General features: G+C 40.0%; 1 protein-coding gene and 1 non-coding gene across 2 annotated transcripts in view; one reads left to right on the forward strand and one right to left on the reverse strand.

Annotated features, from left to right (window-relative positions):
• SPTLC3 (serine palmitoyltransferase long chain base subunit 3) overlaps positions 1-25,279 on the forward strand; it is a 148,076-nt gene that overhangs the window by 56,977 nt on the left and 65,820 nt on the right. Inside the window, exons 5-6 of the mRNA XM_061435620.1 lie at positions 18,817-18,941; positions 21,728-21,821. Of these exons, the coding sequence (XP_061291604.1) occupies positions 18,817-18,941; positions 21,728-21,821 (219 nt within the window). The remainder of the gene's footprint in view (positions 1-18,816; positions 18,942-21,727; positions 21,822-25,279) is intronic.
• On the reverse strand, positions 9,279-9,351 carry TRNAF-GAA (transfer RNA phenylalanine (anticodon GAA)). The gene has a single exon. It is a non-coding gene; the product is annotated as a tRNA-Phe (tRNA).

Below are 25,279 nucleotides of genomic sequence, written 5' to 3' on the forward strand. Positions count from 1 at the left end.
GGAAAATTCTTAGAGATGGGGATAGCAGACCACCTGACCTGCCTCCTGAGAAATCTGTATGCAGGTTAAGAAGCAACAGTTAGAACGGAATATGGAATAACAGACTGGTTCCAAATAGGAAAAGGAGTACGTCAAGGCTGTATATTGGCACCCTGCTTATTTAACTTATATGCAGAGTGCATCATGCGTAATGCCAGACTGGATGAAGCACAAGATGGAATCAAGATTGCTGGGGAAAATATCAATAACCTCAGAGACGCAGATGACACCACCCTTATGGCAGAAAGCAAAGAACTAAAGAGCTTCTTGATGAAAGTGAAAGAGGAAAGTGAAAAAGTTGGCTTAAAACTCAACATTCAGAAAACTAAGATTATGGCATCTGGTTCCATAAAGTCATGGCAAATAAATGGAGAAACAGTGGAAACAGTGAGAGACTTTATTTTCTTCGACTCCAAAATCACTGAAGATGTTGACTGCAGCCATGAAATTAAAAGATGCTTGCTCCTTGGAAGAAAAGCTATGACCAACCTAGACAGTATATTAAAAAACAGAGACATTACTTTGCTAACAAAGGTCCATCTAGTCAAAGCTTTGGTTATGTATGGATGTGATAGTTGGACTATAAAGAAAACTGAGCACCGAAGAACTGATGCTTTTGAACTGTGGTGTTGGAGAAGACTCTTGAGAGTCCCTTGGACTGCAAGGAGATCCAACCAGTCCATCCTAAAGGAAATCAGTCCTGAATATTCGTTAGAAGGACCGATGCTGAAGCTGAAACTTCAATACTTTGACCACCTGATGTGAAGAACTGACTCATTGGAAAAGACTCTGATGCTGGGAAAGATTGAAGGTGAGAGGATAAGATGATGACAGAGGATGAGATGGTTGGATGGCATCATCAACTCGATGGACATGAGTTTGAGAAAGCTCCAGGAGTTGGTGATGGACAGGGAGGCCTGGTGTGCTGCAGTCTGTGGGATCACAAAAAGTCAGACACAAGTGAGTGACTGAACTGAACTGTGCAATAAATTGCCATTCAAATTGAACACATTTTTATCCACATACTCAGTACTTAACTAGAACTCCAGAGTCTATAAGTGGTTTTCCAGATTTCTTGGGAAAGACATGGTATCTTTTTTTTTTTTTTTAATATTTATTTACTTGGCTACATCAGGTCTTAGCTGCAGCATGCAGGATCTTCGTCATGTTGCATGGGATCTTTTGTTGTGACATACAGACCCTTGTTGTGGTGTGCGGGCTCAGTAGTTGAGGGTCATGGGCTGAGTTGTTCCGTGGTATGTGGGATCTTAGTTCCCCAACCAGGGATCAAACCAATAACCCTTGAACTGCAAGATAGATTTTTAACCATCGGACCACCAGGGAAGTCCCAACACTGTATCTTTATTTTGAGGCATGAGGGCTGGAGAAATAAGCAGGGAGAGGAAGAAAAGTTCTCCTCCTTCAGAAGAGCTGAGTCTCCCACAAGCCTGGAAGGACACCTTGTCAAAAGAGACACGGAGTCAGAGACAGTCACAGCCACCAGAACCTTAAGGAGACAGCCTGGCACAGGCTTCCAGTGAAGACAGATCCAGAATAAGGGTCCCTGATTCTGCAGATTCAACAAACCCAGAGAAACCAGACAGAGATGAGGAACCGTGTCTGCACTGCCTACAGCCGACATGCTTTCCCCACCTGCTCATCCTTCTGAATTGCTGAGCTTTTAATGTTCACTTGCTTCCTCGAGCTCTCCAGTTCAAGCTCTCTGAAGAAAATTTTAACAACTTCCAAGTAAACAGAGAGAGAGCAAAACAAAAGCCACCGCAGTAATTTTAGCAAATAGAAGAACTGAAAACAAGAATGTAAGCAGTCAAAAACTATATGACTAAACAGGGTACATTTGAAATTGTTTTGCAAGATTAATAGTAACCTGAACATAGCAGGTAGGAATTGGTAATATAGTTTTGAATGCCATTTATTTTAAGAAATACAAGTTACTTTTGAAAATGTGTACTACATAGAAAATGTTAGCAGGGCCGATAGACTAACAATACTTTGGAAATATAGAGACTTAATTTTTACTAACTGAAATAGCTTCTTGAGGAACTCGAAATAAAAGTTTAGGGACATTTAGATTGAAGACAAAAAGAGAAGAGGACGGCAGAGGATGAGATGGTTAGACAGCATCACCAACTCAATGAACATGAACTTGAGCAAACTCTGGGAGATAGTGAAGGACGGGGAAGCCTGGCGTGCCACAGTCCATGGGGTCGCAAAGAGTCAGACACAACTTAGTGATTGAACAACATCAATCACTTAAAATACTTCCTAGAACTTTTAAAAACAGTTTCCAACATTCAAAGGGGGAAAGAACACAGAAATCATATTACAAAATAGAAAAATTCAACAAAAAAGAAATCAAGAAGAAATGTTTAAAATGTAGTAAAAGGATAAAACATCATAAATATTATGTTGACAAAAAATATACATTTAGAACACATTTGCTTACTGAAAGCAAAAGACTGAGCCAAAAACTAAATTCAATTATGGGCTGTAATCAAAATACAACTAAATGAAAGTTATTCTAAAAGGTGAAAAAATGGGAAGATGGGTCCCAACCAGACACCTGATTCCACCTCCCTGGTACAAACAACACTAAAAAAACACCCTCCGTGCCCAGGAGAGAGGTTGGGACAGTGGAAGGAGTACTAAAAAGTGCCCAAGAGTAGGGTGTTTGCCAAATCTGCACCTAAAATTTTAAAACCAGGCCCAAAATAGAGCTGGAAATGACACATTTCCAGACAGATACGTACAGAATTGCAAGTGGTATTTTAAGATGTGAAGTGCTGTGCTGCTGCTTATTTTTCTGAACAACTAAAGGAGAGCAGAACTTGGAGCTCAGGGAGGTTTGGACCCTCTCGTGGGTGGATTTAACATTTCACAGGCTGAGGGGAGTGGATGACTGTGATGTTTAAAATGTCCTAAACATGAGACAGAGTGAAATGGCAACTTTGAATCGTCATTCAAGCGTTTAAAATCTCTGACCCGTTTTCAACTCGTATCTTCTATACCAGTGCTGGTTTTTGTTAGAATGCTCCCTGATCTGGGCTGTCTCCTTGAAACTGTGTGCCTTATGCAATGTTTTTGGTCACTACAGACTAGCCTTTTTTTTTCAATAATATTTTTAATCTGTTGTGAAAGATTAAGCATTTTTGACTTTAGGTGTGTGACATTACGCTCTGAATTAGGGATGTCTGGAATGAACAGTCTATTAAGTGTTGAGACTGATACTCTTTTTAAAGTGGCTTGCCTTCAAATTTTTAGCTGGAAAGTCTATAGATTAACTGTCTTTGCTGAAAAGTAGCTGGAATAACTACTGAAATTTATTTAGAAATGGATTCAAAAACTACACAGTTATTTAGATTTTTAGCACTAGGATTGAGAATTGTGTAAAAACTGTTCATAATGTCTGAGTAGTAGCATCAAACAATCAGTAATATCTTCAGGAAGTCCTTGGAGGCCTAGTGGTTAGGATTCGATGCCTTCATTGATGGGCCCAGGTTCGATAACTGGTCAGGGAAATAAGGTCCTACAAGCTTCACAGCATGGCCTAAAAAAATAAATAAATAAAAATGAAATGGAAAAAACCCATCAGTATTATCTTTATTATGCAAGATATTTCTGTATGTGGAAGATGTTTGTTTGAATATATTGATTTAACAATGGCAGACACTGATGCAGTCACCCTAAGGCAAGGTATGTGCAGAATTGCTTGTTCTTACGTCACAGGAATTAAGCTTCAAGAAAAGAATAAACTGAAACCTGAAAAATAAATAAATAAATGACCGAAGGTGTAGTACAAATGCAAACAGAAAGGAAAGCAGTTAAGGAAAGTTAAGATTAATGCATGAATTATTAAACATAAGAAGAGATTCATCTTATAAAAATTATGTAGAGAGCCTTCTTCATAATGAAGATCAGTGCAGTGCCCAGAGAGTGTGCATTAAGTAACACAGCAGAGGCATAGATGATTCCTAATTTTTCTATAGAAACTGAAAATTAGTAGGATAATGAATTATTCTAGGAGGTTTCAAAAATCATGTGGGTCAACTTAATGTGCCTGATTAAAAACAAAAGCAACAAAAATAAAAAATGAAATAGTGATAGGAGACTAAAGTAACTTCCACTCTTTGAAAAATGAAGGCAAAAAAAAATAAAGACAAAGAAGACATTGATGGTATAGTTATTGAGTTTAGTTTAATAATTATGTATTTAATGCTGAACTTAAAACGACCAACACAACATTGTAAAGTAGTTTTCCTCCAATTAAAAAATAAACTTAATAAAAAAAGAGAACAAAACATAAATTTTTAGGAAAACTGTTTGAAAAAAGGAAATAGGAAAAGTTGTTAAAGGCTTTTTTTTAATGATGTTACATACCGTAAAAATAAAATTCATGTTTCCTGAAAAAAAAAAAAAAAACTATTACCAGTAGATGTAATCTTTTTAAATACTAACTTAATTTTCATACAAATTTACTATATTTTATGCACAAAGCAAACCTCATTAAATTCCAAAAAATGAAATCTACATAGGTCACATTCTTGGGCCACAGTGAAATAAAACTAAAAATTAATACCAAAATTAGAAATGAAACCTTTTTAAAAATCACTTGGAAGTTTTAAAGCCCTGTCCTAAGTAACTCTTGGATCAACATGGAAATGAAGTCACAATGAAATCATATTTAGAAACTAACAATTATGAAAACATCATAGGATCCAACTAGTTGTGTACTCAGAGGAAAATATGTATTCTTACATTACTAAAGTAGTAAAACTGAAGCTAGTAAACTAACCAATCAAAGGAACAAGGGATAAGAGGAAAGCAAAAGTACCGAATTGTTAAAGATTAAAACAGAAAGATAAATTAGAGAAGAGTAATTTCTGTTGTGCTGAGGCACCTATATTTTATAATGACTATATAAGTCACTAGAGGTGATTCTGATGACCACTCAGAGTCACCCACCACTAAGCCAGCATAACCCTGATCCCAAAATTTGGCAAACAAACATTTCATAAAAGGAAAATTATAAGGCAATATTATTTGAGAAAAAAATATATAAGAAATTGGCATTGCATGTTCAAGAGCACAGTCAAATAACAGAATACCATGAGCGAGTAGTTCTATTCAGGACTGTAAGGATAGTTAACTCAGTAAGACACTTTGTAACCTTGAAAGACCCAAGAAGAAAACACATGAATATTTTGATAGATGTCACTAAAGCAGTTATAAAATTTAGTATCCATTCCTTATAAAACTTTTAATAAGATAAAGAGAAGAGATTCTTGAATGGAATAAAAAAATATCTACTTCAAACAATAAGACTACACTTTGTGATGAAACTTCTGGTTACTAGAAGCTTTCACTTTGAAGTCAGAGAAAAGATGAAGATGTGTTTTTACCACCATTTTAGTAACCTTTGGAAGTACTAGGTAGCATAATTATTCATTAATTTTTTATTCTTTATGTCAATAAATAGCCACTCAATAAGTACCATGTGACAAAATAAGAAATATATGTGCAATTAAAGAAGAGGTGAACAGATGATCTGGTCGCTTCTTTCTCTAGTTTTTAAGCCTTGATGTTTGAGGACTAAAGTGACCCTCTGAAGGGGCTGTTCTCGAGACTATTATAGAGATGAGGGGTGGTGGAGCAGGAGGGACAGGGTCCGAGTCTACTTTCCACCATTTTACATAGTAAACTAACAAACATTTATTAGAAACAACAAATATTTAATGAAGAATTCAATAAAGACCTAAATTCAAAAAAGACAATTTTAAAAATTCAATAAGCCCATGATCCACAATCAATAAGAGGACATACTGGGGAAAATAATATTATTAATAAACATGAGGAAAAATAGCACAGACCTAGGGGATAAGCTTATGTTGAAAATGTTTAGAACTTATTTGAAGAAAACTATAAGATTTTTATAAAAGACCTAAAAGAATACTTGAAACAAACAGAAAGATATGAGTATCTTAGAAAGGAACATCTCATTCTTAAAATTTGATCCTCTCTTCCCTAATTGAAAGGGTAAATTAAACACAATCCCATGACATAAATAAAAAGAGTGGGCAGTGTGGGTCTAAACTGAAGCTCTAGAGACAGGCACAGTTCGGTCCACCCATTTGTATAAGAAAAAGAACAGTATTTCAAACCAGCTGGAAAAGGATCAATTATGTCATAATTAATTTTGTGATAACTGGCTGATCATATAAAGAAATCATCCAGATTCCTGCCTCACACATAGTATCTTAGTAAGCTGCACTTCGCTAAACTGCTAATGTGTTTACAATTGTAGGTAAAAACAAAAAGTCACCAGAAATAACTGTATAAATAAAACTGAGACTGAGTGAATGACTAAATGGATGAAAGGATGAACAACTGAACAGAATAAAGCTACTCAGACAATTCAAGTACAAAAGGCATTAGTTTTGTGTCCCTTGGTAAGGACCCTGCTGGAAATGTCAGACTGCAGCACCCTTGATGTGAGCAATGCTTGTGTCTTAGTCCATGGGCTGATGTAACAAAATACCACGCACGGAGTAACTCATAAACAATGAGTGTGCTCCTTGCAGTTCTGGAAGCTGAAAGTCTGAGATCAGGGAGCCAGCGTGGCGGGTGGGGCCCTCTTCTGAGCTGCCGACACCTCCTTGTGTGTTTCCTCATGTGGTGGAAGGGGTGAGGCTGGCTTTTGGGGCCCTCTTTTGTAAGGGCACAAATTCTATTTATGAGGGCTCCATCCTCGAAACCCCACCAAACCTCACCTCCAGATACCAACACTCAGGACATTAGGTTTTCACCGTATGGATTTTAGGGGAACACAAGCATTCAGACTCCAGCCGCCACTTCACTAGCTTGTCACTTATCAACCCTCAGCCCTGCAACCCATAATGACCTCCGGTCTTTCCAATTGTACTCACCTCACCTGGCAGAATCCGCTTATGTGGCAGGGATCCATTCTAAATGATCTCCATGCAACACAAGCTGCTCAGGTCCATAGAACACAGGGACTCTTCTTGTTCGGAGAGACAAGTTGCTCCCAAGCCACCACTAGCCACAGCTATCCTTTGGATTTCACAAACCTGATTCAGACAATGGTCCACCGTGTGCCTGTGCTTCAGGGAATCAGAAATAGCTTTCCCAGAAACATAAGGCAAAAGATACAACAAAATGAAACATTTAAACTTCTGTACCAAAAAAAAAAAAAAGAACAAACAATGTCAACTAAGAGTCAAAGAACAAAATTAGAATTATTCACCTATATGTAACAAGACATTCATATTCTTAATGTGTAAAGTGAAAGTGATAGTCACTCAGTCGTCTCTGACTCTTTGCAACCCCATGGACTGTAGCCCAGCAGGCTACTCTGTCTGTGGAATTCTCCAGAATACTGGAGTGGGTTGCCATGCCCTTCTCCAGGGGATCTTCCTGACCCAGGGATCGAACCTGCGTCTAGCTCCTCCCGCATTGCAGGCAGTTTCTTTACAGTCTGAGCCACCAGGGAAGTCCAGGGATGTGTAAAGACTCTTACAAATCAAAAGAAAGAGAACATCCCAGTTTAAGAAGTGGGCCAAGATTTTGACAAATTTCAAAGCAGACCAAACTTCAGAATTAGGACAGTGTGATGTTCCTCATCCCACTTTTTCATTATCACCTCCTCTATGATACTTTAACAGCCCAGAGACACTAAGTATTTGTCTACATGGTACGCAGATGTCTCTGCTTTACCTAAAAGTAGAGTAAGGTACGCTCCCTCCAAAAACCAATTTTCAACCGTTTGGGAGCAATATCCCTGTTTAGAATGCATATGTTACCTTTCGGGGAGGAGGATGGTGATCAAGGAGGGCGCAAAGGGACTTCCTGGAAGCTGTTCATATTGTTTGCTTGTTTGTTTATCTTGATGCAGTTATGTGAGTTCTGTTTATGAAATTTCATAGAGCTCCATATGGACAATTTGTTTCCTTTTCTCTAGGTATGGCTAGTTTAAATGAAAATTTAATTTTTTAAAAGTAGATTCAGTACATAACTGGACAATTAAGAAAAATAAATGTAAATGGTCAATGAGCTTGTGAAAAATACTCTGCATTTAAAGAAAAAGTGATGAAGATGCAGAGTTACCATCTTTTACTTCATTGGCAAAAGACAAAAAATAAGATCCCATAGTTTCAAAAGAGTAAAGAAAAGGGTACCCTTATATACTATATTGTTGATAGAATAAATTGCAGGACAATTTGAAAATGTATCAACAATAAGCTATTTAACTCAGCAGTTCCATTTTGAGACAGTTTGCTTTGAAAAATTTGAAGGTGTTCAATGAGGTATGATTGAGAATAATCATTGAATTATATTTAATAATAGAAAAAAATGAAATAAGTGAATTTCCAGCCATAGGAAATTGATTAGATATACTTGGTAGATCTGTTTAACATAATATTAATTAGTCATGCAGAGTTATAATGTAGTTGCTCAGCAGAATGATTGAGAAGAAAGTCTCTGGGATGAGTTGCTGGGATTCAAATACTAGTCCTTCATTTGAATGGACCAGGGCCTGAGACGGAGAAGGCAATGGCAACCCACTCCAGTACTCTTGCCTGGAAAATCCCGTGGACGCAGGAGCCTGGTAGGCTGCAGTCTATGGGGTCGCACAGAGTCGGACACAACTGAAGCGACTTAGCAGCAGCAGCAGCAGAAATGGTTGCACAGTTACAAGAGACCTTGAGACCTTAAGGTGGCAGCTGGCAACTGCTAACAGGTATTGTTTTGAGAATGGCAGGTGCTGTCCTTGAGTTTGTTAGAGTTCAGAAAAGTCAGGTTCTCAGTGATACAGGAACATGTCTGAAACCGCGTCCAGAACGGCCACCTTGCTCCATTTCGGATGCCTGAAACACAGTTACTCTATTTTGGTTTTTAAATGCATTCTTTTCTTTAATGGTTAAATTAGAACCATTTGACAGGCCACAGACAAGTTACTCTAGTTAGCATGTGTGCTGTGCTTACTTCCTCAGTCGTGTCCGACTCTGCGACCCCATGGACTGTAGCCCTCCAGGCGCTTCTGTCCGTGGAGATTCTCCAGGAAAGAATATTGGAATAGGTTGCCTTGCCCTTCTCCAGGGAATCTTCCCAACCCAGGGATCAAACCCAGTTTGCAATGCAAACTGCATTGCAGCCAGATTCTTTACCATCTGAATCACCAGGGGAGCCTCCAAAGTGCAACTTGCTGAAACCCGGGATTGAACCAAGGACCTTTAGATCTTCAGCCTAACACTCTCCTAACTGAGCTATTTTGGCAACTTAGCATAAAGACTTGACATTTGTGTCTCTATTCACAATTACTTCAACTAGTTAGCATAAAGTTTTTTAAATCATGTGTAGGCCAGGATGATTTCCCCATACATCAATATGTGAAAATTTCTTCCATCAATTTCTCCCCTCTTCTCTACTTTTGGTCAGCAAAGAGATGTAGCTTCTTGGTCTTTCTTTCCCCGTGTACTGGATGGTTAAAAGGGGATGTGTTGTCATGTACCCCAATATTCACAGCAGCACTGGTTACAATAGCCAGGACATGGAAGCAACCTAAATGTCCAACAACATATGAATAGACAAAAAGATGTAGCACATGAATATGATGGAATATTGCTCAGCCACCAAAAGGAACAAACTGGATCATTTGTAGTGACGTGGATGGACTCTAGGTGGATGGACCTAGAGTGTGTCATACAGAGCGAAGTAAGTTGGAAAGAGAAAAATAAATATCATATATGAATGCATATATGTGGAATCTAGAAAATGGTACAGATGAACCTATTTGCAAGGCAGGAATAGACACAGATGTCAAAAACAGACATGTGGACACAGATGGGGAAAGGAAGGGTGGGACCAATTGGGAGAGTACTGGCATATATAGACTGCTGTATGTGAAATAGACAGCTGGTGGGAAGCTACTGTAAAGCGCAGGGAGCTCAACGCTGTGATGACCTAGAGGGGTGGAGTGGCAGGGGCAGAAGGAAGGTTTAAGAGGGAGAGTGTATGTGTGTGCATATAGCTGACCCACTTCATTGCACCGCAGAAACTAACACAACATTGTAAAGCAATTGTAGTCTAATAAAAAAATAAAATTTTTTTAATTAAGATTTCAAAAAGTGGATGTGTAGTAATAGCATATTATCTGAATCCACGTGCTCTGTAAGTCCTCTGGGCTGCCATCTGCCTCCCTACAAAAAGTGTGCTGGGACTTCGCTGGCAATTTAGTGGCTAAGATTCCATGCTTCCAACGCCAGGGAGGTGGCTTCCATCCCTGGTCAGAGAACTGAGATCCCACATGCCATGTGGCATGGCCAAATTTTTTTTCAATTAAAAAGTTAGCTGATATAGATAAGTACTTGGGAAGATGAATCCCCTAGATTTAAGAGCAATTGTCCAGATTTCTGAATTCGCTGCACATCAGGGTATATCAAGCTATAGTCTCCTTTACTTCATTTAGACTAACAATCCTGTTAAATCCAAATATACTAAGGATACGGGTTAACTTTCATTGACATTGGTACTTGTGTATATCGTTTAACCACTGATAATGTCAAACAATAATCAGTCTCAAAGCTGCCAAGAACAAAGAACTTTGTTTGGGATCTTAAGAATTGTAGTTCAGGAAACAGATTTGAAAGAGTCTTCTGAAGGGAAAGCAACATCTCTCAAGAGTCACACACACTGAATCTGAACCTTGGCTCTAGACTTACTAACCACTGCCCTCGGGCAAGTGAACTAAACCCTGGTTTTGGTGTCCTTACCTGTAAAACAAGTTCATAACTTCAAAAAGTTGTATGACAATTAATTAATTTAAAGCTTGAAATGTTTCAGTAGGGCAGGTTATCACATTGCTAAGGAGATAGCCTGCCCGTATTAGCTCTATCTCCTTTGGGTAAGTGGCATCACTTCTGTGTCTATTTCTTCATTGATAAGATAAGGACCAGGGTGCCTATTTTATAGAGTGTGTGAAGGTGTAATGATTAAATTAAATCACCACAGTACATAAGTGGACCCTCATTAGAAGCTGATTCCCCTTCTTTCTTCTACCTTTGTATTTAGAAGTGGGTTTTTAAAGACAGAATCAAATGTGAATTTGCTCTGTACAGTAGATAATAGTGTATTAATAATAATGGTACTGGGATTATATAAGCAAATTCCCCTGTTTTTAGGAAATAGTGAAATGTTTAAGGGTAGAAAAGGCATCATGATTGTAATGTATGAAGTAGTTCAGAAAAAATTACATTTTATATATATAATATATAAAAAGAGAGAGAATGGTGTTTAAAGAAGCATACTAAAATGATAACATTTAGGGAATCTTGAGTGAAAAGTATTTAAGGATTCTTGGTATAGTTCTTACAGCTTTTCAGTATGTCTAAAATTTTATCAAAATAAGATGTTTAAAAGAAAAAGTGTGAAACATAACTCTACTGTGCATGTGGTCAGAGGTTATGTACAGGTCATTTGATCCACTTAAAAATTCTCCTCTTATTGAGATTATTTGTGACAGGAAAGCTCATCATAGTTATGTATCCATGCCTCACTTAAGGTTTTTGTTTGCATGGGATTCTAATTATCTATTAATGCTTTAACCTTCCAAGGGGTCAGGAGTTTGCTTGAAATTAAGGCCTGGGAAGGTGGGCAGATAAAAATTGTTTCTGCTGTTTTACCGGACTTCATCAGCATGAGTGTTCTCTCGGCCCAGCAGCAGTGGCCAATATTCAGAGTGGCAGTGTGTTCTAGACCCATTTCAGACACCACATCTGGCTTCTAGGCTTTCCTCTGATTCACAGGAAAACAAAGGTACTCGGGAGGCTCTGTAGGTCCACAACCCCTACTAGACCGGTCAAAAGTGGACTAAGCAGAGAGCAGGTATTCTAGGAACCTTGTGGTGGAGAGCTGAGAGGTGGGATCCTTTAGGTGGAAGGGTCGATGCTCCTTCTAACGCAGGAATCACCAGTTCAAGCACAGTGGCTCAGAAGTGGGCTGGGAGCCGTGGCACGGTAGGAGGGGCCAGATGAGAAAGCTGGCAGGTTGCCACCGTAAATGGCCACCTACTCCTTGCTCACGTCTAAGGAACAGTTGACAGACAGGATATTCTGGATGAAAAGTGACGACAGCCACAGTTTGGAAAATAGTCTTTCCACGTGCTGCATAGGCAAAGGTGGTGGTTGGGAAACGGGCTTGTTAATAACACCCACGCTCTGTACTATTAACCAGTGTCAATATCATGACCAATACCATTAGAAAATCAACTGAAATGTGGAGTTCCTAATTTGCTACTTTTCCTTGAATCTGATTTTTATTGATATGACTGATGGTGGCATAGCCTGTGCTTGGCAGGCAAAAGCCCTGCAGAGAGAGCTGCCAAGAGCATATACCCAGCTTGTATTCATTCTTTTATCACAACGTAGATTTCCAGTAGCCACTGGATAAATAAACCATCAGGATAAGAGCAAGTGTCAATATAGGCACAATGTCACAATTTGGATATCCATTCTTACCAGCCTAGGTGTGGTTGTTACTGACTTTCAGAGACTAAAGAAAAGATGAAAGTCATCACAGAGGGAAAGAGAAATAAAGATTATTGTGGATTTATTTGTACCTTCAGAATCTGCCTGCCGATGCAGGAGACTTGGGTTCGATCCCTGGGTCAGGAAGAACCCCTGGAGAAGGCAATGACAACACACTCCAGTATTCTCGTCTGGGAAATCCCATGGACGGAGGAACCTGATTGGCTACCGTCCATGGGGTCACAAACAGTCAGGCACGATTGAGTATGCACACTCACGGTATCAGTTAGGACTATAGCTCTGCTTTCTTGGGATTCAAAAACTGCCCATATTTACATATCAGCAACAAAAGGTTGACTACTATTCTAGAATTCCTAACGCGCTCAGATCAGTAACTGCCACTTGACAGGACTCAAACATCTTCATTCAACCAGGACATGGCTCGAACATCGGTAGAAGCAAGCGAGTTAAGTTTCTAGTGCCCATTTTGTTTCCTCAAGGTTCTCCTACATTTTTATTTCCTTTTTTCAGTTTTAATATTTTTATTGAAGTATAGTTGATTTACAACACTGTGTTAATCCCTACACTTTCATTTCTTGAATCCAAAGAACAGGAGCAGGAAAGCAGCCGTCCAGTAATTTTTCTTAAAATCCCCACCCCATCCCAGACTAGCCTAGTCTAACTTTGAAAGTCTTGGCTTCCTAGAGTAGAAAATGTCCAGCCATCCTGGAAATCTCTCAAATCTGTTGATGAAACTTGAGCGATGGACACTAATCAGAGAAACTCCATGATCATGGGAGTTGGGAGTGCGGACTATTCTACAAATTGAGGAAAGTAGAGCCCTAGATGCAAAACCGCTAATAACTTGTAACCCACCTATGAGACATCCGGTCACAGAAACTGATAGATGTGAGAATGTACTAACCACCCAAACACTGGAAATTCATAAGACTGGTTTCTAAGGACTTAATATGGTCACCTGCATTTCCTCCCTTCTTCTTCCCTTTGAGTCAAGCTAATGAAAGAGACCTGGAAGAGGGCAATTTCTTGGGCTGTTCGTAGGCACATCCACTTCCATATTACCTTAAGGACTTTTCATGATGCAACTGTTACAGACAAGCCCCTAAAACATCAGATTTGGGGAAGACGTAAGTGGAGGAAGACAGCACAGTGACTCACCATGAAAATCTACTGATACACTTCTGGGTGATGGGGCCAGGACACTGTTGTCCCCTGATCTCTGGGCAGGAAAGGCTCATGGAGAAGGTTACCCAGCTGAAAAAGTTTGGGAACCCGCCATCCTCGCTGGAGGCCTTCCTCAGGCGTCAGTGTTCCCAGACTGATGCTCCCTGCCTGGTGGCCTGGTGGCCCTGGCATCACAAGGCTTCTTGACATTTTTCCCTGTGCCATTCCCTCCTCTAGCCTCAGTCTTGGCTTCTTTTTCCTCAAAAGGCAGCATGCAACTCAGCAAGCACCTGTTATGTGTCAGTACTGCCATAGGCACCATGGTTGCCAAGACAGACGTCCCACACCCAGTATCTGCGCTCCAAGGGTTCTTCCTATAATAAGGCAGCCCCATGAACATCCCCAGTGAAACTTACTAAGTGCTACAATCATTCTGTGATGAGGCTCATGCAATCGCAGGGGAGAAGATGACCAAGTTTGCCTAGGGAAGCTGAGATGGCATCCGAGAAAAGATGTTATGTTAGGTGGGTCTCAAAGAATGACTCAGAGCTGCAGAAACTCATTCTAGGTGGAGGAGAGAGCACTCCTAAGGTCAAGGATGCCTAAAACAGCACTTCTCCCAATCCCTCCAGCGAGGAGAGATTGCCAGAGGCCATCCGGCTGTTTAGTGGGAGAGCTGCCATCAAGACCAGTTCCCTCATGGCTACGCTGGTGGTCCTCTCACCACCCTTTAGGATACAGTCTCTGCGAGGTAAAAACAAGTCTGACAAATGTGCCCACATTTTATCTTTAAATTTCAGTTTCTTTTCTTCACACTATGTTATATCTTGAATAATAAAGTTTTCAATTACAATTTAAATTTCTAACTATTCACCACCTCCAAATCTTGAGTGAAATTGACTCTGCTAGAATGTTTGTTTTCTAAACAATGTTTTCAGACAGTTTGGAGGATAAATGAATTCAGATTTGAGAAAAAGACTACCAGCTAGCTATTGTGACCTCTCAGGAAGAGCAAAGATGGGTCATCAGATATTCTTTTTTATGTTAAATGCAAAATAAAATTTTCAGCTCACCATACAATGCTTTCTCAAGTTTAACACTTCATCAATTTAGTTCAATAAGCAGGCTGACTTACCAATTTAGATAAAATTCTGATATCACACTCTGTATAGTCAAATGTGTTAATAGAAGCATGATTATAATAGTCCTGAATATGCTAACAATATTTCTCTAACTTAAATCTAAGTTAAGTCTGCTCCTATGTTCTATGAATATAAATTACAGCATTTCTCAGTTTGTACATTTTTTATTCTGTTAAGTGTATTACTTAGAGAAACAAAAATAAAATGCAAGACATGTGTAATTTAAATTTTTTTAGTAGCTGCCTTTTGAAAAGTTTAAAAAAAATCAGGCAAACTTAATTTTATAATACATTTTATTTGACTCAATATATCCCAAATATTACCATTTAAAAATGTAATCAATAAGTAAAATATTAATAAACTATACTATACTGTTTTTATTGTCTTTGTACTATCTTCAAAAAATAGTGGATATTACACCCTTCCATGTGAGCTCAGTTGCTTCAGTCATGTCTGACTCTTTGCAACCCTATAGACTGTACCCAGACAGGATCCTCTGTCCATGAAGATCCTCCAGATAAGAATACTGGAGTGGGTTGCCATTTCCTTCTCCAGGGGATCTTCCCAACCCAGGAATTGAACCTGCATCTCTTATGCCTTCAGCATTAGCAGGCAGATTCTTTTACCCTTCCAGCACCTGTCAATCCAGACATTAAATTTTCATTGGTTAAAGTGAAATAAATGTAAAATAATCTGACTAAAACAGTAAAATTGTGTTTAGTAGAGAATATTTTCCAGAGCTTCAGTTTTAACCTTTAAATTAACTAAAATTTTAAAAAATGTAACACTCAGCTCTGCCATCGCACTAGCCATGTGTAGTTGATGGCTACAATACTGGAGAGCATAGATGCAGAACTTAGAGCGAGGGCAAGCATAAGACTATGGGAGCCTTGACGCTCTCCGTGAGGCCTGAGGGACTGTACGTAACATGGGGAGAGGGGGGTGCTAGAATCTCCATACTCTCCTCCATAGTGGCTGTATCCACGTCTATTCCCACCAACAGTGTAGGAGGCTTCCCTCCTCTCCACACCCTCTCCAGCATTTCCTGTTTGTAGATTTTTGGTGGTGGTTGATTCTGGGGTGTGGGGCTTCCCACGCGGCATTAGTGGTAAAGAACTCACCTGCCAATGCACAAGACAGAACAGGTGCGGGTTCATCTTTGGTTTGGGAAGATCCCCTGAAGAAGAGTGTGGCAACCCACTCCAATGTTCTTGCCTGGAGAACCCCGTGGACAGAGCAGCCTGGTGGGCTACAGTCCATGGGGTCACAAAGAGTCAGACATGACTGAAGCGACTTAGCGCGTGCACACACACACACACACACACGCACGCACATTCTGGGGTGTGAGGTGGCACCTTACTGTAGTTTTTTTACAGAATTGTATTTACTTATTTATTTTTGGCTGTGCTGGGTCTTTGTTGCTCTGCAGACTACTCTTTAGTTGTGGTGCATGGCCTTTTCATTGTGGTGGTTCCTCGTTGCAGAACACAGGCTCTAGGGTGCTTGGCCTCAGTAGCCGAAGCACATGGGCTTGGGAGTTTTGCCTACTGGGCTCTAGAGAACAGATTCAATAGTTGTGGCACATAGGTTCAATTGCTCCACAGCATGTGGAATCTTCCCAAATCAGGGATCAAAACCGTGTCTCCTTCGTTGGCAGCGGGATCCCTTACCACTGAGCCACCACTGAGCTACAATGCAGGAAGCCCTCATTGCAGTTTTGATTTGCATTTCTCTGATAGTGATGTTGAGCATCTTTTCATGTGCCTCTTGGCCATCTGTATGCATATATAGGGAATCTAGAAAAAATAGTACAGGTGAACCTATTTGCAAAGCAAAAATAGACATAGACAAAGAGAACCAAAGTATGGACACCAAGAGGGGAAGGGAGGGAGCAATAATTTGAGAGATTCAGATTGACATATATTCACTACTCTGTATAAAATATATAACTAATGAGAACCTATTGTAGAGAGAAGGGGGAAAAATAGTAAAAAAGAAATAATAATAAAAAAAGAAGTGGTCAGAGAGTAAGCTTTTAAAGGTGGTAGAGTCGTAAAAATGTGAACTTTGGAGTTAGACTTGACTGTCTCTGTTGATTTTTATCTGTTACCGCTTCCCACTTCAGTTTTCTTATCTGTAAAGTAATAATACCTGCATTATTGGGCCCTTAAAATTAAATGAGATAACTTAAATAGTGGGCTTTGAAATCTAGCACATTCCAAAGGTTCAGTAAATTATAGCTTGATTGCATGTATGAAAGTCATGAATTCTGCGTTTAAGAGTGGGGAATCTCTGAGGGAGTTAGAATTTAATTATTCGTGGGGTGTAGGGTGGGAGGAAAGAGGAATTGTGGCATTTTTTATAAATTTTATTACATGATAAAACACATATATATAGAAAATTGCTCCAATCATAAGTATAAAGTTCAGTGGATTGTCACAAAAAAAACATACCCACATAACTCGCACCAGGATCTAGAAACAAAACGTCTCAGTTCAGTTCAGTTCAGTTCAGTTGCTCAGTCGTGTCCGACTCTTTGCGACCCCATGAATCGCAGCACGCCAGGCCTCCCTGTCCATCACCAACTCCCAGAGTTCACTCAGACTCATGTCCATCAAGTCAGTGACGCCATCCAGCCATCTCATCCTCTGTCGTCCCCGTCTCCTTCTTCCCCCAATCCCTCCCAGCATCAGAGTCTTTTCCAATGAGTCAGCTCTTCGCATGAGGTGGCCAAAGTACCGGAGTTTCAGCTTTAGCATCAGTCCTTCCAAAGAAATCCCAGGGCTCATCTCCTTCAGAATGGACTGGTTGGATCTCCTTGCAGTCCAAGGGACTCTCAAGAGTCTTCTCCAACACCACAGTTCAAAAGCATCAATTCTTTGGTGCTCAACTTTCTTCATAGTCCAACTCTCACATCCATACATGACCACTGGAAAAACCATAGCCTTGACTAGACGGACCTTTGTTGGCAAAGTAATGTCTCTGCTTTTGAATATGCTATCTAGGTTGGTCATAACTTTTCTTCCAAGGAGTAAATGTCTTTTAATTTCATGGCTGAAGTCACCATCTGCAGTGATTTTGGAGCCCCAAAAATAAAGTCTGACACCTTCCACTGTTTCCCCATCTATTTCCCATGAAGTGATGGGACCGGATGCCATGATCTTCGTTTTCTGAATGTTGAGTTTTCAGCCAACTTTTTCACTCTCCTCTTTCACCTTCATCAAGAGGCTTTTTAGTTCCTCTTCACTTTCTGCATCTCAAAGCGCTTTGCATGCTTCCAAGAAAAGTACCCACTTTTCTGACTTTTAGAACTTCTTTGGTGGCTCAGTGGTAAAGAATCCACCTGCCAGGGCAGAGGTGGAGTTTCATCCCTGGGTTGGGAGGATCCCCTGGAGAAGGAAGTGGTAGCCTACTCTAGTTTTCTTGCCTGGGAAATCCCATGGACAGCCTGGCGGGCTGTGGTCCAAGGAGTTAGACATGACTTAGCAACTAAACAACAACAGCAAATACCTGACTCCTAACACTGGTACTATCGGTTGCTTCTGTTTGTAAACTATAAATGGATTCATACAATATGCGTGTATACATATCTGACTTTTTTCACTCAACCACATATTTGTGATGTTTTCCATGTTGTTGCATGGAACATTAGTTTGTTTTTTCTCATTGCTGTGCTGAATTCTACTCTATAAATACCCCCCACAGTGTATTGATCCATTCTACAGTGTATGAGTATTTGAATTGCTTCTATAATGGGTCTACAGCCAACAGACCTGCTATGAGCACTCTTGTATGTGTCTTTTGGTGATGGGTAAGCATTGGAATTTGAGTCTTCAGTCTTCAACTTGTTGAGAACAGAAGACTCACCCACCCTATTATTTCATATGCAGGAACCTTGGATAAGCATAAAGAGCTGGAGGATCTTGTGGCTAAGTTCCTGAACGTGGAAGCTGCTATGGTATTTGGGATGGGATTTGCAACAAACTCAATGAATATCCCTGCACTCGTTGGAAAGGTGAGTCTTTGTTAACATAATTGTCTTCTGCTGTGTTATTCCTGAGACAATCTGAGTAGACCCTCTGTTAGACATATAGCTGAGAAGTTTCTTTTCTTAGGATTGGATGTTCAGCTTTTTGAATATATGTACTATTACCAACCAGGGTCCTTTCCTAATCAATAGAAATTGATGAGACCAGACAAGAGATTAAGACAAGGCTTTAAGGGGGCCCCAGGAGCAAAAATAAGTAAGAGGTTCCCTTACTTGCTCATTCCCTGAAGGGGGACGATCTGGTTTCTTACATGAGGTGAGGATAGAGGTGGGTCCAGAGGTCAGGCTGAAGGGATGGCTTAGGTGGTCTGCCCACTGCTGTGGTGATGTTGTGTGCAGGGACCATGTGCAGTACCCTGTTTTTGCTCCCAACACCCTGCTTCTTCTGCTGGCTCTTCAGAAGTGGCAGTTGGGTTTTATATTTCGTTGTCCATAATATGCAGTGTATGCATACAGCTATTTTTAGTCCCACAAAAATAACTTCTTTGTACTTTGTTGCTCAAGAACACAGAGAGGTTCGTCTAGGTGCAAGCTCTGCGGCAAAGGGTCCCAGGTCCAGGTCCCAGCCTGTGTCAGTGCCAGCTGAGTCCAACAAAGTTCTTGGTCATGAGATTCCAGTTATAGAATCTCAGCCCTAGATGTGAGTCAAAATTCCTCTTCCGTGACAGTTTAGCAAGTTCAATTAAATTTCTAAGCTCCTGAGTCATCATGTTCAGTGTAGCAAATGATTGTTAAGCATTTATTTTGACAAAACAGTTTGCTTGTGTAATTCACTTTTTTGTTCATTCAGTAAGTCACTTATTGAGAATCTTCTGTGTCCTTCAATGAGGCAAGATGTAGGGCATACAAATATGTATAAGACCTTTGTCCTGTAAATTCAGGTAGTTTACAGTCTAATGGGGTATAGCGTCCAACTCTATGCAATCGTATGAACCATAGCCCGCCATGCTCCTCTGTCCATGGGATTCTCCAAGCAAGAATACTGGAGTGGGTTGCCATGCCCTCCTCCAGGGGATCTTCCCACTCCAGGGATCAAACCCACATCTCTTAAGTCTCCTGCATTGGCAGGTGGGTTATTTACTACTGGTACCACCTTAGAATGAATATTACAGAAAAGGTGTGCCCATAAATGGGAAGGGACAAAATAATTCTTTCAAGAAAGGCTGGGGTGCCTATACAAAGAAGGTGACATAAGAACAGAATCTGGTACTTATCTGTTTAGATAAGTAAGTAATGTCCTTAAGAGAAGGAAATGGAAGTATCATGTATAAAGCACTGAAGTTTAAAAGAATTAGAACAGAAGAGAATGGTTGAAGTAGAAATCAGAATGAAGACAGGTACCAAATTGTAAAGAACTTTGCAGCATAAATGGTGGTAGAGTTTTGGAAATTCTTCTGGAGAAAAATGGAGAATTGGTTGCCTCATTTTCAGTAAGCAAGTGCCGTAATCAGATTTCTGTTTTTAAAAATCTGACTCATGGCAACTAATACAATGCAATATATAATCTTTGATTGGATTCTGCACTGAAAAAACAAAAAAGAAGGAAATGAAACTTCTACAAAAGACATCAAGACATTTTTAGGACCGTTGGCAAAGTCTGATATATTAAGTGATGACTCCTTGTGACCCCATGGACTGTAGCCCATAGGATCCTCTGTCCATGAAATTCTCCAGGCAAGAATACTTGCCTTTCCTTCTCCAAGAGATCTTCCCAACCCAGTAATCCAACCCCCATCTCCTGCACTGCAGGCAGATTCTTTACCATCTGAGCCACCAGGGAAGCCCATTTTAAGTGATAGCATTGTATTAATGTTTAATTATGATGACTGCATCATGATCATGTAGGAGAATGTCCTTTTTCCTAGTGGATACATGCTAAAGAATTTGAGTGAGATATGATGATTTACAACTCTCATATGTTCACCAAAAAATTATAAATACACAATGTCTGGAGTATGGAGATGTGAGAATTTTGCTCCCTTTGGCCTCAAAAATTTAAAATGTATCATGTGTGAAATTTCTAAAATATAAGGAAGAACTCAAAGATTCTGGCTGGCCACAAAGGAAAAATGCTTTCTTTCTTTCTTTCTTTTTTTTTTTTTTTGGCATGTCCCTGCATTCAAAATATGGTTGGGCAATTTCATAATTTAGAAATCTTTAAATTAATAAAGAAAAATAGTTTATAAACATAAATTGATAAGCAGTAAATTAGAGTGACCTTCTCTCCTTGCCTCAGACTGAATTGCATCCATACTTTTCCAGATGCAGTTTTAACTGTAAAGCAGTGAAGTTTCTGTCTACATGGATGTTACTATACTGTGGAATTGGGAATCAGAAAAGAAGAGCTTGAAATGTCTTGCAGGGGAAAAAAAAATGAACTAACAACCCTACCTTCTAGTCTCAGTGCTTCAAAACCGTTTCAAATAATCCAGCAGGAACTGGAAAATCCCAGAAAATCCATGCCCTACCCAAAAGTATATTCATTTTCCTGCCAACCATCAATCCTGTAGCATAAAAATAATTCAAAAAGATGTTATTCCCTTAAGACGGTTCCCATCTCTATCAGCTAATTGCTCTTGAGGATCTTATCCATGCAAACATATAAACACCCGTTTAAACTCTCGGCCTTCTAAAATTAAAGAGGGCTGTGGGAATCCATGTTACAGGTCTAGAAGTGAGCTCCTATTCCTGCGTGTCTCTTCCCCTTGACTTTATTTATCGGCCTGTGTTCCATGTGCTTGTTTTCTACACAGGGATGCCTCATTTTAAGCGACGAGTTAAACCACGCATCCCTAGTGCTGGGGGCCCGACTCTCAGGCGCGACCATAAGGATCTTCAAACACAACAGTGAGTATCAGTGATTTTATCCAAGAGGTACCACTTGCTCCTAGACAAAAGCAAAGATTATTGATGCAGCTTTGTCCTTGCTCTTCACACTGGGAGCTTAGCTAATGAAACACGGTTATGTTTATATTCACAACTGGCTTGTTAACCTCCGGTGACCTGGAGCAAATGGTTGAACTGCATTAAGCACCCAGATTGCTAAGTGTAATCCAAACATATTCGTGTCACTGTCATTAATGGTCTTACAAAGCGGCTGCCGAAGCTATGGCAGAGCTCCTAGAGTGAGTACAATTATCAGAAGTGTAAAATTGCCTCCTTTTTTGGAACTGCCTTGGGGAAGTTTGGAGACTTAAGTTGTTATTTTTTTTTTAGTTTAGTTTTTTTATCAAAGTATAGCTGATTTATAATGTTATATAAATTTATCATTTCTATTGTTAATTTCTGCTGTACAGCAAAGTAACTCAGAAATGGCTCGGTGGTAAAGCATACTCCTGCCAATGCAGGAGACACAGGAAACTTGGGTTCGATCCCTGGGTTGGGAAGATCCCCTGGAGGAGGAACTGGCAACCACTTCAGTAGTCCTGCTTGGAAAATCCCATGGACAGAGGAGCCTGGTGAGCTGCAGTCCATTGGGGTTGCAAAGAATCACACATGACTGAGCATCCATGCAGTCTTGCATAATGTTTACCTCAGGGTACTGAGTATAGTCCTACACAGTAGGACCTTGCCATTTATCCATTCTCTGTGTAACAGTTTGCATCTACTGAAGTTCCAGCTCTCCCTCCCCATCCACCCTCTGTGAGTCTCTCCCTGTTTCATAGACAGGTTCATCTGTGTCATATTTTCCTTTATTTTTACTGAGTATTGTCGATTCACAATGTTGTGCCAATCTGCTATACAGCAACATGACTCAGTTATGCACAGGTATACATTTTTAATATTCTTTTCCATTATGGTTTATCACTGCCTGCTAAGTCACTTCAGTCGTGTCCGATTCTGTGCGACCCCATAGACGGCAGCCCACCAGGCTCCCCCGTCCCTGGGATTCTCCAGGCAAGAACACTGGAGTGGGTTGCCATTTCCTTCTCCAAAGCATGAAAGTGAAAAGTGAAAGTGAAGTCGCTCAGTCGTGTCCAACCCTCAGTGACCCCATGGACTGCAGCCCACCAGGCTCCTCCGTCCATGGGATTTTCCAGGCAAGAGTACTGGAGTGGGGTGCCATTGCCTTCTCCAATGGTTTATCACAGGATATTGAATATAGTTCCTTGTGCTATACAGTAGGATCTTGTTGTTTATCCATTCTAAATGTAATAGTCTTCCTTGGACAGTCCATAAAGATGAAGATGATGAGTAGATAGGGTGATAAAACAGATGGGATGTGTTAATAACAACCACAAGTATGCTATACGGCACGTGCTGCGCTGCGCTTAGTTACTTGCTGTGTCCAGCTCTCTGCAACCCCATCAACTGTAGCCTTCCAGGCTCCTCTGTCCATGGGATTCTCAGGCAAGAAACTAGAGTGGGTTGCCATGCCCTCCTCCAGGGATCTTCTCAACCCAGGGATTGAACCCAGGTCTCCAGCATTGCAGGCAGATTTTTTGCCATATGAGCCACCAGGGAAGGCCAAGAATACTGGAGTGGGTAGCCTATCCCTTTCCCAGGGGATCTTCCTGACCAAGTAACCAAACCAGGGTCTCCTGCCTTGTAGGCAGATTCTCTACCAGCTAGCTACCAGGAAAGCCCAGTATATAGCATACATAAATTTACAACCATTGATTTTTTTTTTTCCTAAGTATAGGCTTTGACCCAAACATTTGTCTTCTTGTTTTATAGCCTACTATAATGTGGTCCTAGGCAAATTACTTAACCTTCCTAGATTGTTATTTACTAATTCTAAAAATAACCTCTATTATGATGCCTGATTCATGGTATGGAACTAATCTGTATTATGATGCCTGATTCACAGTATGTTGGAAAAGAAATATAAAATGCCTGGTAATAGAAGCTACTGAATTGTTTGTACCTGCTGTGTTATTAGATGAATCTAAGTAAAAGGTACTTGGATGTTCTTTGTAATATTCTTATTCTTGCAAATATTTTGCTAAGTTTGAAATTATCTTCAAACAAAATTGTAATTTCTTAGTCCTTTGCCAAAATTACAATGGAAGAATTTCAATTTATCTTCCAATTTTACAAAGCTCTTAAAACGTTCAGTAACTTATTCTTCATGCTCTCTCTTTGGGCCCAAGAAAATAGATAACAGTTCTCATTTATATCTTTTAATAAATGCTTACTGTGGTTATTTTATATAAGCAACTAGCATTTACTGAGAATTTACACTGCACCAGATGCTGAGTTGATGATCTTTCCTTACGTACTTATTTAACCCTGTGGACAGCCCCATGAGGGTAGTACTAGTTTACAGATGAGTAAATTCAGGCTCCACAACAGGTTGCTTAATACTTGTCTAAGATCAGTGCTGCTCTCAATATGCCAGCAAGTTTGGAAAACTCAGCAGTGGCCACAGGACTGGAAAAGGTCAGTTTTCATTCCAATCCCAAAGAAAGGCAATGACAAAGAATGTTCAAACTACCACACAATTGCACTCATCTCACACGCTAGCAAAGTAATGCTCAAAATTCTCCAAGCCAGGCTTCAACAGTACGTGAACTGTGAACTTCCAGATGTTCAAGCTGGATTTAGAAAAGGCAGAGGAACCAGAGACCAAATTGCCAGCATCCATTGGATCATCAAAAAAGCAGGAGATTTCCAGACAAACATCTACTTTTGCTTTATTGACTATGCCAAAGCCTTTGACTGTGTGGATCACAACAAACTGTGGAAAATTCTTAAAGAGATGGGAATACCAGACCACCTGACCTGCCTCCTGAGAAATCTGTATGCAGATCAAGAAGCAAGTTAGAACTGGACATGGAACAGCAGACTGGTTCCAAATCAGGAAAGGAGTATGTCAAAGTTATATTGCAGAGTACATCATGAGAAATGCTGGGCTGGTTGAAGAACAAGCTGGAATAAGATTGCCAGGACAAATATCAATAACCTCAGACACACAGATGATACCATCCTTATGGCAGAAAGCAAAGAACTAAAGAGCCTTTTAATGAAAGTGAAGGAGAAGAGTGAAAAAGTTGGCTTAAAATTCAACATTCAGAAAACTAAGATCATGGTATCCAGTCCCATTACGTCATGGCAAATAGATGGGGAAACAATGGAAACAGTGACAGACTTTATTTTGGGGGGCTCCAAAATCACTGCAGATGGTAACTGCACCCATGAAATTAAAAGACATTTTTCCTTGAAGAAAAGTTATGATCAATCTAGACAGCATATTAAAAAGCAGAGACATTACTTTGCCAACCAAGGTCCATCTAGTCAAAGCTATGGTTTTTCCAGTCGTCATGTATGGATGTGAGAGTTGGACTATAAAGAAAGCTGAGCGC

Source organism: Bos javanicus, chromosome 13 (genome assembly GCF_032452875.1).
Source record: "Bos javanicus breed banteng chromosome 13, ARS-OSU_banteng_1.0, whole genome shotgun sequence".
Classification (NCBI taxonomy): Eukaryota; Metazoa; Chordata; class Mammalia; order Artiodactyla; family Bovidae; genus Bos; species Bos javanicus.